This window comes from Triticum dicoccoides, chromosome 3B (genome assembly GCF_002162155.2).
Source record: "Triticum dicoccoides isolate Atlit2015 ecotype Zavitan chromosome 3B, WEW_v2.0, whole genome shotgun sequence".
In the NCBI taxonomy this organism is placed as follows: domain Eukaryota; kingdom Viridiplantae; phylum Streptophyta; class Magnoliopsida; order Poales; family Poaceae; genus Triticum; species Triticum dicoccoides.
The window spans coordinates 851,660,167-851,674,418 of record NC_041385.1 but is presented as its reverse complement, the minus strand read 5'-3'; the positions used below and the strand labels follow the sequence as shown (position 1 = coordinate 851,674,418).

Sequence of the window (14,252 nt, the reverse complement as noted above, 5' to 3'; positions counted from 1 at the left end):
GGGGGGGGAAGCTACCCCACCTGAATATATTACCACTCAAAAGGAGGAGTCGAGAATTACAACATCAGTTCGGTTACAATGTCAGCTTTTAGGGGACAGCTGAAGAGAGGAAGTGAAGCCATTGCCTAGCGAAGAAATTGTCTTCTTTCTTTTTGAACCGAAAAACCCATAGAGAGAAATCAGCAACAATGTTTCGTAGCGTGGTTCTGTGGGAGTGATCCTCGTTCCTGAACACGAGAGCGTTTCTTGAGTCCCATAGTTTCCAAGAGATAGTCAGAGCCACCGAAGGCCATATGTTGGGGTTGAGTCCCTGAAGCGTTGGGTGTTGGAGCAGAGCATCAAGGGAGGTTGGAGCCGGCAGTCCCAAGGAGGACCAGACCTGTGTAGCGTAAGAACAGTTGGATGAAGAGTAAAACATGATGCGTATCAGAGGTCTATATCATGCTATCAAGCCTTATACAGCAAAGTCACGCTATCAAGACTTGTACAGCAAAGTGGAATGAATGGCTAACTTTCTTGTGGACAAAATGAATAGCAAACTGAGTTCACAAGCTATACATATCACAGTCCATGATCGACTACAAAAGGGGCTTACAATTGATGATACAACTCACAATGTATCTTTTGTATGAACGCAATCTAATCCATCAGAATCTCAACAGGCGCTTGAACGCCAAGGCGAGCACAACAGGGGAAGGCCATGAACAGCGGGGCTGTATTTCAGGTAGAAGTAGAACGATGTATTCAACCTTTTCTGTAATCCTAATCCACACTTGAACATAAGGGCAAGCGGAACAGATGAAGACCTCCCGTTAAATGTTACAGTTAAGAACAGATGAAGTCAAATAATTTAATAACAAAGTGGGCCGCATCACAAAAAAAAGCGGTCACCTTGCTGGATTCATCTTGACGGTTCGAGAGGCTTGTTTACGGTTGAATTTTGCAAACCAGTTACAAGTGTAGGTGCTCCTGATGATCACCTCTGCCTCCATGACTGAAATGCGAAAATATCCCCTGTAAGCATAGGAGCAGGTCGGTACTTTTCTGTTAATTTCCACCTCAATTTATCGCAAGTTTTGAATAACAAGACTTCGTTTCACAACGCAAAAAAAAACACTTATGCGCCAACATATATGAAACTCTAGGCGTTTTTTCATGTAAGGATTATGTAACGAATTACATGCAGCAGTTTTGTTTCTACTTTTTAAGACAAACTACCATCATGTTGCTTTCTACTCCCTCCGTACCATAATATAAGAACGTTTTTTACACTAGTGTAGTGTCAAAAACTTTCTTATATTATGGGACGGAAGGAGTAAGATTTTTGGGATTTTATCATTTATGCCACTAGTTGTGTCCTACTACTCAGTTTTGCCATTAGAAGTTACAACTGCTCAAAAATACCATTGTTTTGTGACAAGCTTGCTAACAAATGCCATTAGACACCTCAAAGATACCATTGTTCCGTTAGGCGTGTAACACCCCAGGAAGGAAGAGAGGGAGAGGGGATCCAGATCGGGACGAGAGGGGAGATGTCGTGGAGAGGAAGAAGCAGAGATGAATTGCAGAGGAAGGATTCGGTACAGGAGTTGTTAATCCACGCATACCCCTCACGGCCACAGGCGGCCACCCTTTAACGCACACACACGCAGCCACTTGGCTGGCCAGCTGGCTGGGCCCACCAGCCAGCTCTAGGACACACTAACCCGCTGGTTAGGTGTGACATTCCTCCCTCCTTAAAACTGAGCATCGTCTTCGTCGTCTTCAACATTATCGCCATCGTCTTTCTCCTCCCAGAGCTCCGCAGAAGGAAAGCGCTGACGAAGAACGTCATAATTCTCCCACGTCGTAGGTGCGGAGTCCCCAGCTCCCCATTGAACCTTGATCTGAACCACTGGCGCGTTCCCCAGCTTCATCATGCGCCGATCCAGGACGCGAGTGGGAGAGAGATCGGTGGTGGAGAGGTCGGGCACCTTGGGCAGCTCGCTGTATACTGGCGTGAAGTCCGGTGCGAAGGGCTTCAATTGCGAGATGTGGAAGACAGGGTGAATTTGGCTCTCTTGTGGCAGGTCGAGCTTGTACGCGAGCGAGCTGATCTTCTCGATGATCTTGAAGGGCCCGAAGAACTTGAACGCGAGCTTGGCGCACGGGCGATTGACCACCGAGCGCTGCGCGTAGGGTTGGAGCTTGAGAAGCACTTGATCCCCTGCCTGGAAGTGGCGCTCGGTGCGATTGCGGTCCGCGTTCTTCTTGAACCGATGTTGCGCGCGCTCCAGGTGGGCGCGTATGTGTGCGTTGTGCGCCGCCCAGTCCAGCTCTTCGCCGGCGGCTGTCGACGCCTCCCAGGACGGCATTGCCCCCAGATTAGCTTCTTTGCCGTAGAGGGCCTTGAAGGGCGTACCCTGAAGAGAAGCGTGGAATGTGGAATTGTACCAAAACTCTGCCATGGGCAGCCAGCGACGCCATTTGTGCGGCGAGTCGTGGACCGCGCAACGGAGGTACATCTCCATGCACTGGTTCACGTGCTCACTCTGGCCATCCGTCTGGGGGTGGTAGGCCGTCGAGTAGAGCAGTTTGGTACCGGCTCCGGCGAAGATCTCGCGCCAGAGGTGACTGATGAAGATCTTGTCGCGGTCAGAGACGATGGAGGAGGGGATGCCGTGCAGCTTCACCACGTTGTCCCAGAATGCCCGCGCCACTTGCGTGGCGTTGAATGGGTGGCGGAGCGGGACGAAGTGCGCGAACTTGGTGAAGCGGTCGACGACCACCATGATCGTGTCGCAGCCCTCCGAGCGTGGCAGGCCCTCCACGAAGTCCATGGTAAGATCCTCCCAGGGTGCGGCTGGGATTGGCAGCGGGGCCAACAACCCCGGCGACTTGACGTGCTCGTGCTTGGCCTGCTGGCACACCGCACACTGCTGCACAAACTCGTCGACGTCGCGCTTGAGACCGCGTCAGTCGAAGTGTTTGCGCACGCGCTGGTAGGTGGCGGTGCTGCCAGAATGGCCTCCCACGGTGCTGCAGTGCAGCGTGGCGGTGAGCTTGGTGCGCAGAGCAGCATTGTCACCGATCCAGAGGCGCCCTTGTCATCGGATAGTGCCACGATAGAGCTCGTAGCCGTGCTCGTCAGGGCTGTGCAAGGCGAGCTGCTGCAGCCGCTCTTGTGCGTCCGGATCGGTGGCGTAGGAGTTGATCACCTCTTGCATCCACGCTGGCTGGCACGCCGAGAGCGCGGCCACCTCGAATTGCTTGCCCACACGGGAGAGCGCGTCGGCGGCGCCATTGTCCAGCGCGCGTCTGTACTGGAAACGAAACTGGAGTCCCACCAGCTTCGCCATGGCCTTGCGCTGAAGCTCGGTTTCCAGGTGCTGTTCCCCAAGGTTGCAGAGGGACTTGTGGTCCGTGATGATGTCGAAGGGGCCGCGCTGCAAGTACTGGCGCCACTTGTCGACGGCCATCATCACGGCGAGGAACCACTTTCTCGTAGGTGGAGAGCTTCTGGTTGCGCACGCCCAGCGCCTTGCTGAAGTAGGCCACCGGGTGGCCATCTTGCGCCAGCACTGCGCCCACGCCTGCGTTGCAGGCGTCCGTCTCGATGGTGAATGGTCGCTCGAAGTTGGGCAGCGCCAGGACCGGCGTGGTGACCATGGCGCTCTTGAGCATGTTGAATGCCGTTTGCGCCTATTCGGTCCAAGAGAACCCCTTCTTGGTGAGCAACTGCGTGAGCGGTTTGGCGATGATGCCGTAGTGCGGCACGAATTTTCTGTAATAGCCGGTGAGGCCCAGAAACCCCCGCAGCTCCGTGGCGTTCGTCGGTGTTGGCCACTGCTCCATGGCCTGTGTCTTCTCCTTGTCCGTGGCCACCCCCTCTTTGGAGATCACATGGCCGAGGTAGTCGATGTGCTCGCAGGCGAACGTGCACTTGGATTCCTTGACGTACAGCTGGTGCACTCGGAGCAGCTCGAAGACAATGCGCAGGTGCTCCAAGTGTTCCTCCATCATCTCACTGAAGACCAAGATGTCATCCAGGAATATGATGACGAACTTGCGGACATACTTACCGAAGATGGCGTTCATCAGACATTGAAAGGTGGCAGGTGCGTTCGTGAGTCCGAACGGCATGACCCTGAACTGGAAATGTCCGTGATGTGTCTTGAACACCGTCTTGGACTCGTCTTCCTCCCGCATCCTGATCTGATGGTAGCCTGCCCGCAAGTCCAGTTTGGAGAACACCGCTGCGCCGGCCAATTCGTCCAGCAGCTCGTCGATGATGGGGAGGGGAAATTTGTTCTTGACCGTGGCATCATTGAGGCGACGGTAGTCGACGCAGAATCGCCAGGTGCCGTCCTTCTTCTTCACGAGCAATACTGGCGCGGCGTAGGGACTGACGTTGTGCGTGATCACGCCGGACTCCAGCGTCTCCTTGACCTGCCGCTCGATCTCGTCCTTCTGGAGCGGCGATTAGCGGTACGGGCGTGTGTTCGCGGGGACCGCGCCCTCCACCAGTATGACGGCGTGGTCGTACTGGCGATGGGGAGGGAGCCCTTGCGGTGCCGCCAACACGTCGGCGAATTCCTCGAGCAGGTCTGCCAGTGGTGTTTGACTTGGGCTTTTACGAACCTGGCGCGCTGGAGGGCCACAGGTGTCCACCATGGCCATTGCCCAGACATCGTTGCCGGCGATCATCTTGCGCAGCTCCTCGGGACTGACCGCCTTGAGAGTAGTAGCCGGTTTGGTTGGAACACCACGGAGCGTGACCTCTTCGTCGTCGTCCAGAAACTTTACTCACTTGTCTTGCCAGTGGCATGTCATTGGACTATGCTGGGCGAGCCAGTCCATGCCCAGAATGCCGTCATACGCGCCAATCTCCATCTCGCGCATGGGCGTCTCGAAGGTGTGGCCCTGCATCCACCATTTGAGGCCGGGCACCATGCGGTTGCAGGTGAGCTTGTCGCCGTTTGCCACGCGTACCTCGGTTGGCGGCATGTCCTCCGTGGCGAGACCGAGGCGATCAACGAACGCCTTGTTGACGAAACTGTGAGTGCTGCCCGAGTCGAGCAGCAGAAGCATGACCTGGTTTCCCACCAGCGCGTGCAACCTGATCGTCGTCGCCGAGTCGGTACCATCGAGCGCCTGCGACGAGAGGAGGCAGCACTCCGGCACGTCCACTGCCGGAGCGGGGGGTTGCACAGCTGGTCCAGGGTCGTCGAGGAGTTGCAGGGCATGGATAGTATCGTCAGAGAGCACCTCACCGTGGTCACCCACGTTGATTGTGAGCAGCTGCGCGGGCTGGGCGCAGCGATGCGCTCGAGAGTAGCGGTCGCCGCACTTGAAACAGAGATTGTTCGCGCGACGAAAATCGCGCAGCTGCCGCTCCCGCGCGTACTCGTCGCCGTGGGCGCGAACCGGCGCGGCCACTGCTCGCTGTGGCAGTGCTGCCGCGGCTGCTATTGGAGGTGGCCGGCCCGCGGGTGTGATGCGGGGTCGCGCGCGGGTCGTCCCCAGTTCTTCTTCTTGGATGCGCGCGAGTACCGAGGCGCGCGTGATGCTTGAAGGTGCCTGAAGACGCACCGGGGCACGCAACTCGTCCTTCAGGCCGAGGAGGAACTGCGTCACGAAGAACTTGGTGTTGATTGATGGATCCAGAGCGAGCAAGTGGTACATCTGCTCGTCGAACGCGGTGCGGTAATCGGCGACGGTGCCTGTTTGGCGGAGTTGAAGCAGCTTATGCATCACCATCTTGAACTCGTCGGCGCCAAATTCCTCCAGGATCGCCGCCGTGAAGACGTCCCACGTGATGTTGCGGTGCGTCTGGCGGAACGCTTGGAGCCAGTGCACGGCCTGGCCGTCGATGTAGAGCGCCGCGGTGGCGACCCAGTGGTGGGCAGCTACCTTGTAGAGCTCGAAGTAGGCGAGGCAGCGGTCCAGCCATAAGTATGGCGCCGTGCCGTCGAACTTGGGAAAATCATGCTTCGGGGGCTTGTGGTACTGGTTGGTGTGGTACCCCGTCGGAGACGCGGTCGGTGCGGTGACAAACCCGCCTTGTGGTGGTGGCACGGGCAGAAGAGGTGGGCGGTGGTCGCCCAGACACGCGTGCGATGACGACGGGCGCATTGGATCTGGTATGGGGCGCGGCGGCGGAGGAGGTGGGGGCGGTGGTGGTTGCTCCTGTGGTTGCGTTGGCTGGTGAAGAAGCGTGGTGACCGATCCGGATGGAGAGGTTGCTCCCTCCACCGTCTTGGGCGTGAGATCGAGGTCCGACTGGGTCAGATCGAGCTGGCGCGAGAGGCCGCGCATCTCCAGCGAGATCTGCGCGTTGAACGCAGCCTGGAGCTCGATCTGTTTTTCGTGCGCCGCCTTCTGGTCGTCGATTCTGGCGAGCAGCGTCTCCAGCATCTTGGTGATGTTGGTGTTCCCCTCGTCCATGGCGGCGAGAACTTGCCGCGTCGCCGCCGAAGCCTTGGAAGGAGCCGTTGTCCTGCTCGAAAGGGCGTCGAACCCCGCGACGGATTTCGTGCGGCTTGCCGGAGCAAACCACACCGGCGCGGTGGATGTTACCGACTCCCAAACAAGCAAGGAAGAAAAATTTCCGGCGATTTGATGGCTCTGATTACCAGTTGTAACACCCCAGGAAGGAAGAGAGGGAGAGGGGATCCAGATCGGGACGAGAGGGGAGATGTCATGGAGAGGAAGAAGCAGAGATGAATTGCAGAGGAAGGATTCGATACAGGAGTTGTTAATCCACGCATACCCCTCACGGCCACAGGCGGCCACCCTTTAACGCACACACACGCAGCCACTTGGCTGGCCAGCTGGCTGGGCCCACCAGCCAGCTCTAGGACACACTAACCCGCTGGTTAGGTGTGACAAGGCGTTTGCTCAAAAAAGCCATTAGACAGTGTTACTATCAGGTCAAAACCATTCACCATGTTATATGACCAAAATATCCCTAGAACCATATGTCAGCTCTCTCTATCTCACGATAATAAGTCTGGGCCCCACTTGTCAGGAGTAAGCAAGCGAATAATTTTAGAGGAAAATAAGAACACCGTTGGGGATCGAGTGGAATCCACACTTTATCATAGTGAGATAGAGGGAGAGCTGACATGTTGGTCCATGGGCACTTTGGTCATGTAACATGGTAGATGGGCTTTGAGCTAATAGTAATGGTGTCTATTGGCATTTTTTAGCATGCGCCTAATGGAGCGATGGCATTTTACAACTAGTGGCAGAAATGATAAAACCCAAGATTTTTATGCTCCAATTCATCAATTAGGAAATTAATCTTAGAATTAATTTAATTTTGCTAGGATGTAGCCTATGTGTTTCTGATTAGAAATATGCAATTGAGTCAGCATGCAATCCTATTTCAAATAATGGACCTGCTGATCACCCCAAAACAAAGGACCCATCCTTTTATGCTATATTTTGGGAAACAAGGTGTCTTTTTTTAACATAAAAGAAACAAGAATGAATTGCATACGAAAAAGTGGACGCTTCTGCGTCAAAGAACATTTCAAGAAATCGAAACATTTTTTTGGAGGAGAATCATACAGGCAGAACAGAACAAAACCAAGCAAGGACATACTTTGAAGAGAACATGCCAGAGCACAACTGGAAACAACAAGGAATTGGCAATCAACGCCAGCAAATGTGTTAGCAAACCAAGCGAACAAAGGACAAGAGAGAATTGGCATAGGCCAACCAAGAACGATGGAAGAAGATTAGAACAGCAAAAGAATGTGTCACTCAAACCAACAGCGAATGGAGCAGTACATACCAATATATTGATGTGAGCGAGATTCATCTTGTTTTCCCCTGATTCGCACTACCTCTGTAAATAAGGGCAGTTAATTTTCAGTTTCTTGAGGTTGGTGAGTTGTTCTATGCCCTCCGGCAAAGACCTGATGCCCTCACAAAAATTGATCACAAGAGTATTGAGACAGGTTAATTCTGTCAGCCAATGGGGCAACGATGACATGCTGTTACAGTTGTACAGTTTTAGCTCTTGTAGCTTTGTTAGTTTCCTTATGCTCTCATCCAATTCCTTTATCCCTGTGTATGCATCTATGCACAGCCTCTCAAGGGATGTGAGCTCACCCAACCATTTCGGCAGTTCTTCATGTTCCTTGCCTGTTAGGCTTAGACCTTTGAGGGAAGAGAGATGTTGGATTATCTCTGGTGTGCCGGTCAGATCACCACACCGTTCCATCCTTAATTCAGTGAGGCCAGAGAGATGGCCAAGCAGGCTCCACTGATGCAGAGGCAGCTCGCAGTCTGCAACAGCCAGTTCAGTAGTTACTAGAGAAGGAGAGCTGGTGTCTGACATAGTACACTCTCCCCATGATGAAAGTGCATTATCACTCTTACTTATATACCAACGTTTAGCTCTTGGAAGAAGCGATCACATCCTCAGTTTGGGGCAATTTTTTATATACAAACAATCAAGCATAGGGAACCTGAGGTCGTTCGCACGACTGGAGTCTGATGCACTCCACTCTTCCAGATGTTTCATATCGTAGAGAGCTAGCCATGTCAGGTTTGGCAGTTGGCTGAGCCAGGATGGAAAACTGACAACATTATACCATTGTATAATCAATGTAGTTAAACTGCTCGGTGGCTCTAGTTTCTCCAACAACACTTCATCATCCACAAACCTCTGAGCATCTTCAGTCCACCGGAGAGTCAAGTCTTGAAGTCTTTCTTTTTCCATCAACTTTATACACATAGCTTCTTCCGCCGACTTCACTTTTTCAAGTTGGATGATCTTCAGCTCAACAGGATTCATGCCTTGTAGGAGAACAAGGTTGCTGCTCGATTTACCATCACCAGCATGCACGCCAAAAAGGGGTAATGATATGGAACTAGCACTGAGCTGCGGTACATTAGAAAGAAGCCAGCATCCCTTAAAATATAGCATCTTCAAACTATCAATCGTACCTATACTTTCTGGTATCTTTGTAATATTGCAGTGTGAGAGGTCCAGTGTGTGCAGCTTTCTAAGGTTACCAAGACATTCAGGTAAAGAGCAAATAGCATCACCATTATTAGACAAATCCAAATGCTCTAGATTGGAAAGGGTACTAATATGGTCTATCAAACGGTCAATTTGACATACAGGTGACTTGTCAAGTCTATACCGGAGGCATGCCGATAGATTCAAATATTGAAGATTGGTAAATCCAGAAAAAGCTTCCGGTATATAATTAACCTCTCTGCACTTCGATAAATCAAGATGCACCAAACTTTTCTGGTTTCCAGATAACCATGACAACTCTTTGAGACAATAAGAACCTGATAGGTTTAAAAACTTGAGTTTATTGAAGCTGCCTAAAACTTCAGGGAGCTGTTCCAGACAAGAGTGACTTGAAGATAACTTTGAACACTCCACTTTGGCGACGGCGCCAAATACTTTCGTTTTTCTGCAATTAACATAAGAGCTGAATGATAAGTTCAAATATTGCAGCTCAGATAGGACACCCAAGGATGCGTGTAGATTTCCAATAGATCTACATCCTGACAAGTTCAAATATTGCAGTTCCGTGAGGCTCCCCAAGAACTCTGATACATTGCAAACACAAACGCATTTTGACAAATCAAGACGCACCAATTTTTTTAGCTCTCCGAAGGATTTTGGAAGTTCTCTCATTCCCGAACAACCAGATAAATCAAGATACATCAGACCTTCAATTTCTCCAATCGACTGTGGCAGTGTCAAGATGTTAGAAGAATCACGGAGACTGAGGTAATTTAATTTTGATAGACTGGTTATACTATTGGGAATCGTTGCATCAAGTATTCTGGGAGCGTTAAGATACCTCAACCATTTTGATCGATCAATAGAATCTGGCAACTTATGTACGCAACACTGACTTAAGTCCAAGACACGTAGGGACTTAGCAGATGGAAATGCAGCATCATGAAGTCCAATTTCAGCAGAGTCCATAAAATGGAGTGCTCTTATCCTGGGTGACTCCAATCGCTTCTTACAATCATCGAGCAATGCAAAGTGGCAGTTGCTTCCCCCAAGGTTGCCATCTTCGCTAGCGACGAGAATTTCATCATCCATTACCGATCTGGCTAGATCATGCACAAGATCATGCATGGTGAATAATGTAACATCGTCAGGATGCACTCTAGCAGTCTGCAATGAAAGCAATTAGTAATATCAGATTTGCACTAGCACATATAGTACATACTATAATGTCGATGAAAGTATGTCCTTGTGTGCCCTTATGCGGTTCAACCGATTTAATTTAAATAACAGAACATATATGGAAGTATGCCACTGTAGCATTTTTTGCAAGTAATGTAAATTTGATTATGGGAAATTCCCTTGCACTTCAGAGTTTGATACCCACCCTCCAAATGTCATGAGGCCTCCAAACCCATGTCATTGACTCTTATATCTTAATCCTAGGCAAGTTCCCCCTGTCAGAGTTCTAGCCAAATTTTCACTGGCATGACAATGATTATACTCAGCTTCCTAATCCATGATAATCATTTAACTTTGGCTTGTGCACAGTAATTAAAAATACTTTTATGCATATTACGCATCAAATCTTAAGTATGCATTTTAGAAGAGCATACATCGAGAAAGAAGGGAGGAAATAGTTACTTGTACTAATCAATCATGCTAGTGGAAATAAGCAAAAAGGCCCAGCAAGCGAGAAGCTACGTTTATGCAAGATAGAGAATCCCAAGGGTGATAAGACCAACTTTTCTTCATGAAAATTTGAATATTAGCTTTCTTGCATTTGGAAGTTACCTTCCGCCGCTAGCCATTACTTCTACAGGATATGTTTATTTTTATTTGCATGCCATAATAAAGTCAATTGCCAAGATAATCAGGAATGTGCTTTTGTTGAGCTTGGATGTGTGGTAGTATGGGATGTGCATTTTGGAGTATGTTGTAAACTGAATTAACCACCTAAACCCTTGATATATTATCTTGCCATTTTTCACAGACAGAATTTGTTGCCATTTCAGTATCACAGACTGTGCATGTGTACTACAGAAATAGGCATTGTGTGAGTTTCCTTACAAGACTATAATGTTCAATTGTACAAGTCATGTAGAAACTAACCAGTGATGACTTTGAGTGTTCAAGGAATGACAGCCCTAAAAGCTCCGTAATGTATTTCTCGCCGAGCTGATGACTGGAGGATGTTCTGGTTGGCTTGATAAAATCAAGAGAAATCCACTGGCGAATTAGATCATCTTTGACTATCTTGTGACCTTTTGGAAAGATTGCACAATAGGCAAAGCACAGTTTCAAATATGAAGGCATGGAACTATAACTTAACCTCAAAGATGCAATCACCTGTCTTGAAGGTGTATCTTCCGAGTCTGAAGCAGATAGAGTCCAAATATCACTGTCTCTCACTGACTCCCATTCATGAGATGTTGGCATAGAATTTAACATGTACCCAAGTGATTGAGCTGCTAAACCCACACCTCCACATTTCATTGCAATGTCCATTCCAATCTGCTCCAGCTTAGCTTTGTCATCTTTTTCTTCAAAGCCACTCTTTTGCTTTATTATAGTCCAACACATGTCATTTGTCAGTGGTGCTAATTTGTGTGGTCTGGTTGACATTTTCTTTGCAATGCCTTCATTCCGTGTGGTTAGTATAACAACCACCTTGCTTGCCTTCTCAACCATTAACATAGCCTTCAGATCATCCAAAAGAAAATCACTGCCCTCCCACAAATCATCTAAAACGATCAGAATCTTCTGCTTTTCAGCAAACAGCTTTTGAAGAGCAATGTGTATCATCTCCCTGTTGGTGTCTTGACTCGTATTACCTGAAAGTTGTGATATTATAGAATTACCAATATTGTTCAAGTCAAATGTCTGGGACACATAAACCCACACCCTTGAGTAGTCTTGGAATTGGGAATTATTATTGTAGATTAGTTTGGCCATGGTAGTCTTGCCAAGGCCCCCAATACCATATATAGGAAGAAAGGTGACTTGTTCTGTGATGCCCTTAGATACAGAAGCCAGTATTTTCTCTTCCTCACCAGTCCTCCCAATGATCTGTGCCTGCAGGGTCGATGATGTTGTTACACGTGTATCGGTAACTTTCTGCTTATTGGCACCAGCCCCTGGCATTAAGTTGAAGGCCTTGTGTTGAGCTGTGATCTCCGCCACATGCTCTCTCATCGTCTTCATCTTATTAGCCATTTTAATCTTGTGAACAGTTGTGAGAAAAGGGATCACAGCAGCCAATTTCTTCTTGCGGGAGACCTGTAAGAGATAGTTCCGTTGATCTGTTAGTACTTGGCTAAATGTTTGGAAGTGTCTCAGTAAATGAGCATGTCCATGCTAGCAGCCTAGCAGCATTATTGTCTATCATAACCCTTTTTTTAAAGTAGTACTGTAAAGACTGTACCAATCCACACTGTTAGGGACCAAGATCAAGATAGACTCTGTTGTTATACAGTGTGCAGCGAATGGTATATAACTATATGACCAGATGAGCAATTTATTTTGCGAAGTTCCCCAGTAAAGAAAAAGATGCTGACAGCCAATAGGGGGTCATCTCCGACGCAGCCTCCAGCTTTGGCTTGGTTCAGATGGGGCCTTCCTGCCTCCTCCTGTGGTGCGCTCAATTATTTTTCTGGAGTATGAGAACATACATTTTGTGGGAGAGAGTACAAGAACAATTAGAATGGGAAGGAATCTGCAAACAACCTATAAAGGGTACATTTTGACTCTTCTTGAATTCTTACCTGAAATGAGACAACTGACAAGGAGGAACTTCGATGATCTAAAGTATTTTACAACACTTCATAAACAATGTTCCTTTCTTGAAAGTAAAGACTTTGCCTTGTCATAAGGAAAATCGTTGCGCTACCAAAATCACGCATTCAAAGCTTCCAAGAAAAATTTATCACAACATAGGTGCTTTAGTTATTTTTTTAAACGAATTTAGTACCATCCTTATAGTACATAATAGGCTGCTAGTTATCTTTGCGTACACAAACATATACTCTCTCTGTCCCAAAATTCTTGTCTTAGATTTGTCTAGATACGGATGTATCAACTATCAAGTCACGTATTAGGTACATCCGTATCTAGACAAATTTAAGACAAGAATTTTGGACGGGGTAGTTAAAACAAGTTTGACAATAAGAAATTATAGCAAGAACAAAGAAGAGGGCCAGGAGTTAGAGTTACCTCCTCTGCTTCGGAATCATCAAGCATGTCGGAGATGGCGTACATGGCGTCCTTGAGCCGCTTCAGCCACAGGCGGACCTCGTTGTCAGTGATGGCCCGCCTCTCGGCGTCCAGCAGCACCGCCTCGACGCACTCGAGCGTCTCCTTCATCCTGCGCAGGTCATTGTCGAAGTTACGCCGCAGCTTGATCTGGCCGCCGAGCACGGAGCCGATCTGATCCCCCACCACCTTGAGGAGCGCAGAGGCGATCAGCCCCCCGAGCTGCGCCATGGCTCCTCCTGCACCTAAGAGGGCGTCAGTCTCACCGTCACCGGCCGTCAAGTGTTGGGACGCGTGTGGGGGGTGGGATCAAATTCCAGATCTAGACAGATCAAGGAGAGACAGAGCGTGGAGGTTGTTGTGGGTGGAGAACTCAATTATTGAAGGAGCATTTGTTTTTGCAGTAGTTTGACCTTTCAGTAGTACACCACTGACAGTGAGTGAGTACACCGCTAACTTTGTTCTAAAATAAAAGTAGTTTAATATTTCTAACATTTTGATATTTTTATTCAAGATTCGAGGTGATGACGCTCCCGTGCAGCTCCCGCAAGCTGTAGGCGGGATAGTTTGCAATACAACAGACGTTGTATTGATGGGTGTTGGTGCACGTATATATAATTACAGGGTAGACCTCTACCTCAACTACATAAAACTATGAGGTGGGCCACAACTCCAATATACATGCAACACAAAATACATACTCAACACCCCCGCAGTCGAACACTAGTAGAAAAGGAGGCAATGGTCCAGGCCAGGTCAGCCCATTAGTCCCGGTTCAATCCAGAACCGGGACCCATGGGGGCATTGGACCCGGTTCGTGAGCCCCGGGGGCCGGCCGGGCCACGTGGGCCATTGGTCCCGATTCGTCTGGACCTTTTGGTCCCAGTTGGAGGGACAAACCAGGGCCAATGGGCCTCGCTCCTGGCCCACCACCATTGGTCCCGGTTGGTGGCTTGAACCGGGACCAAAGGCTGCCCTTTAGTCCCGGTTCGTGCCACGAACCGGGACCAATTAATTGCCTATATAT

The 14,252-nt window shown here is 49.4% G+C and overlaps 1 protein-coding gene across 2 annotated transcripts; it reads right to left on the bottom strand.

Moving 5' to 3' along the window:
• Positions 1–500: 500 nt before the first annotated feature.
• On the bottom strand, positions 501–13,573 carry LOC119278952 (putative disease resistance protein RGA3). Of its 2 annotated transcripts, XR_005138017.1 has the most exons (4): positions 13,187–13,573; positions 11,087–12,253; positions 7,781–10,144; positions 501–1,014 (listed from the first exon to the last, which is right to left on the bottom strand). XR_005138017.1 is itself a non-coding variant. In XM_037560351.1 (3 exons), the coding sequence occupies exons 1-3, from the start codon at positions 13,454–13,456 to the stop codon at positions 11,227–11,229; spliced, it is 1,212 nt and encodes a 403-aa protein (XP_037416248.1). In that variant the 5' UTR covers positions 13,457–13,573; the 3' UTR covers positions 11,101–11,226. The 2 variants fall into 2 exon arrangements, 1 of the variants encoding a protein (XP_037416248.1); XM_037560351.1 differs by lacking the exons at positions 501–1,014; positions 7,781–10,144 and having other exon boundaries at positions 11,101–11,238; positions 11,324–12,253.
• Between the last annotated feature and the right edge of the window lie 679 nt (positions 13,574–14,252).